General features: G+C 32.9%; 1 protein-coding gene across 1 annotated transcript in view; it reads right to left on the bottom strand.

Annotated features, from left to right (window-relative positions):
• Window positions 1-267: 267 nt before the first annotated feature.
• The window catches only part of LOC108578277 (proteasomal ubiquitin receptor ADRM1-B), an 8,109-nt gene continuing 7,101 nt past the window's right edge, over window positions 268-1,275 (bottom strand). The window contains 1 exon segment of the mRNA XM_017941576.1: window positions 268-824. Within this exon segment, the coding sequence (XP_017797065.1) occupies window positions 268-824 (557 nt within the window).

Raw genomic sequence — 1,275 nt, 5'->3', positions numbered from 1 at the left:
GAAGTTTATTAATTTTTTTTAAATTTCTAGATAGTTTGTAATATATTTATTAACTCTTCAGTATTGTACAAATTTCAGAATACTTAATATTTAAAAAACTTGATATATTTACAGTTAGAAGGATATATGTCAATACTTTTATATTGTAATAAAGTACATTATTCTTTAGGGAATTATTTATTACACATAAATGATTATAATGTAATACATATTGTATACCTTCTAAATGAAAATATAGGTGGAAATCAGACTTGTTAAATTTTATTCTTAATCTAAAGCCATTCCTTCATCATCGTCGTCTTTCTTATCAGGACTAGACGCTGGTGGAGTTTGTTTAGTACTTTTGTCCTCTTGTCCTTGCTGCGTCTGTTCTTGGCCACTCTTAGCTTCAGACTCGAGAGCAGTGACGAATTCTTCAATGTTTCCATTGGCTGCAGCATTGACAGCATCCGGGCCAAAGCCAAATTGACGGATGACCTCTCCCGCCTGGCCTGACTGCAAAGCAGACCAGAACATTGATAGCGCCTGGGAGAACTGGGGAGACACTAGCGTGGTACACAGGTGATCTCCTGGTGGTAAGTGTCGGCTCATTGCACACTCCAAGCTTTCCGTTGCAGAAATCGCTGCAGGGATGGTACTTGTTAGCTCAGTTGTTATGCCCCTCTGCCGGATCATATGCTGTGCTGTAGGTGGCTGAAAACAACAAATAATCCCAGAGAAACTTCCCCAACTGCTCCGCAGAGTGAGAGTCTCCGACAGCCAGGAAAAGTTCATGTGGAAAAGAAGATTAAATAATGAAATAACCATGTCTCTCTGTCCTTTGACTTTATAGTGTTAGTTTTGTCACACTACACTTTGTTTCAGTTACTGATGATGCCACTGACTCTATCAAATGACAAAAATTTACACAACATTATACAGGTAAAATATGAAATTCAAAACAATTGACATATATTGTTGACTGCTTATCATAATTTGTCTTCCAGTTATTTTATTACGACTTTTTAAAGCAAATTGTAAAAAAACATGCAAATAATAAAATTAAGATTTTATTACAGATTGTGTAAACAAATAATAAACCACATATACTGCAATAAATTGTGTTCTGATTGAATGAATATGACTATACATTTTTTAATTAAATATTAGAATTTTTATACATGGTTTAACACATGTATTATTTAGTATAACTAGAAAACATAAAGTAAGACATATTACTTTTTATAAAAAATATCTATTAATACTTTGCTTTCTAATTTATTAATTTACAGTATT

The sequence above is a fragment of the Habropoda laboriosa genome, unplaced genomic scaffold (assembly GCF_001263275.1).
Source record: "Habropoda laboriosa isolate 0110345459 unplaced genomic scaffold, ASM126327v1 scaffold6078, whole genome shotgun sequence".
Lineage (NCBI taxonomy): Eukaryota > Metazoa > Arthropoda > Insecta > Hymenoptera > Apidae > Habropoda > Habropoda laboriosa.
This window is presented reverse-complemented; position numbering and strand designations above follow the sequence as displayed.